This window comes from Octopus bimaculoides, chromosome 19 (assembly GCF_001194135.2).
Source record: "Octopus bimaculoides isolate UCB-OBI-ISO-001 chromosome 19, ASM119413v2, whole genome shotgun sequence".
Classification (NCBI taxonomy): domain Eukaryota; kingdom Metazoa; phylum Mollusca; class Cephalopoda; order Octopoda; family Octopodidae; genus Octopus; species Octopus bimaculoides.
The window spans coordinates 23,161,759-23,164,123 of record NC_068999.1 but is presented as its reverse complement, the minus strand read 5'-3'; the positions used below and the strand labels follow the sequence as shown (position 1 = coordinate 23,164,123).

Here is a 2,365-nt window from a genome sequence, read left to right as displayed (position 1 = left end):
GGAACCACCAAGTTACAGAGACGTAAACATACCAACACCAGATATCAAGCAATGGTAGTAAGACAAACACAAAGACACACACACACACGCACGCACGCACGCACACACACACACACACACACACGATGGGCTTCATTAAGTTTCAGTCTACCAAATCCACTCACAAGGCTTTGATCAACCCAAGGCTTTAGTAGAATACACTTGCCCAAGGTTCCTTGCAGTGAGACTAAACCCAGAGCCATGTGGTTGGGAAGCAAGCTTCTTACCACACAGCCACACTTGTGCCTACATAAGTGCATTTACTATAATTTCTCTTTCGGTCAGAGTATTTTTGATTCTTAGCCTTTGCAATGTCACTAATGACATTGAAGGAAAACTGCCCATAAAGGGAAAATACGCTCAAGCAGATTGAAGATGATCTGTATTTAATTCCTGGCATTTAGCATGGTGCAGACCATAATTTGTTAGATTAGCATTAATTTAAATTTGCAGAAGATATTTCACTGTTCAGTAAAAATTTATAAACCAAAACCCAAGCTTATTATAGTATCTGAATAGAGCTGATTAGTGTAACTATCACCAATAAGTAAAAGAAAACTATGGTGAGCCATGTCTGGACTCTGTTTCAATCACTAATTGTCGACATCTTTTGCTATGTTACTTGTATATCTTTGAGAAAGGCATGAAGAACACTCTAATTTCCGTTTCTCTTTAATATGACTGTAACACAAAATCAATAAAAATTCAATTATATTTGTCAGTAGCAATCATCTTTAAAAACTTATTGACTTTCTTCCTTTCTGTTGTAGCTACTGTGGCCACTGTCCTACAATTAAATTTGACTTTGCTCAGACTTACGGAAATATTACATCCAAATATTTTCAAGATTATCGGTCTAATGTACTAAGAAGTTCCAAGTCTAACTACAGTTCGGGTGGACACCATCCGACGTACAATACATTTAACCCTGAGCTTGCAATCAACAAGAGAGCCCGTTGTTGGGACAGCTGCATAGTTTCTCCAAAATACCGAATGCTCAACTCTGATTTAAGCAGCAGAGATGCTTTAGAAAAATTTTATCAGGTAAAATATATTCTTCTATCATTTACTTTTGGATGTTTTAGTTATTGGGCTGTGACTGTGCCAGGTTATCACCTTAACGGGCTTAGTTAAACAAATTAGCCCAACTACTTCTTCTTTTAAAGTTTGGTACTTATTCTATCAGTCTCTTTTGCTGAATCACTAAGTGACAGGGATGTAAATAAACATACACTAATTGTCAATTAGAGCCACACACACACACACACACACACACACACACACACACACAAAGATAAACATATATATATATATATATACACACATACATACACACATACACACACATATACACATACATATATATACATGAACATATATAAATACATACACATATACTTATGGATGCAGGAATGGCTGTGTGGCAAGTAGCTTGCATACCAACCACATGGTTTCAGTCCCACTGCATGGCACCTCGGGCAAGTGTTTTCTACTATAGCTTTGGGCCAACCAAAGCCTTGTGAGTGGATTTGGTAGACAGAAACGGAAAGAAGCCTGTCGTATATATATATATATATATATATATATATATATATATATATATATATATATATATATATGTCATTGATTTAACCTTCCCCGAAATTGCTGGTTTTGTGCCAAAATTTGAAACTATTTTGTCAATTTTTCTGTGATCAGTAATTCTCTCAATTCTCAGTTTGTGATTCATTAATTCTTACTAAGCCTTCCTTAACCAAACTGGCCACAACCAGTGCACACCTCAAAACAGGTATTGATCCATCAAAAATTTGAACATCCCTTTTCAGCACAAGCTCGTTTCATATGCTTCTGTAACAACAAAAGTTTTCAGTTTATGCTGATTAGGTCTGTTTATTCTGAATAGGTCTCTATTTCTGAAATGAGTAATTAACTATACATATATGCATAATGCTGATAGCTGTCCACTCATATGACTGAGAAAAACCAACACTGACTGTTAAGAACATTGTGTACTCAGACAAATTTATACTTTGCACCTGTGGCTCTACAGGTGACTAATGAACCCAGTCCTTGATAAACATATACATCTGCAGAGACATACAGGCATGCAGAATTGCATGCATACATACATCTCTCTCTCTCTCTCTCTCTCTCTCTATATATATATATATATATATATATATATATAATTTAGTTTTTTGGGATTAATAGATATGCAGGTATTCTATTTCAGATAGTACAAAAAAATAACCTAATGAGTATATTTGAAAGTAAACTCATGGGATCCATTTGCACAGCATGAAATAATACTTTAAAGGATATAACC

At 35.3% G+C, this 2,365-nt stretch overlaps 1 protein-coding gene across 1 annotated transcript in view; it reads left to right on the top strand.

Moving 5' to 3' along the window:
- Positions 1–2,365, top strand: part of LOC106871642 (protein FAM166C A) — a 14,564-nt gene that overhangs the window by 4,920 nt on the left and 7,279 nt on the right. The window contains exon 2 of the mRNA XM_014918215.2: positions 810–1,083. Coding sequence (XP_014773701.1) covers positions 810–1,083 — 274 coding nt within the window. The remainder of the gene's footprint in view (positions 1–809; positions 1,084–2,365) is intronic.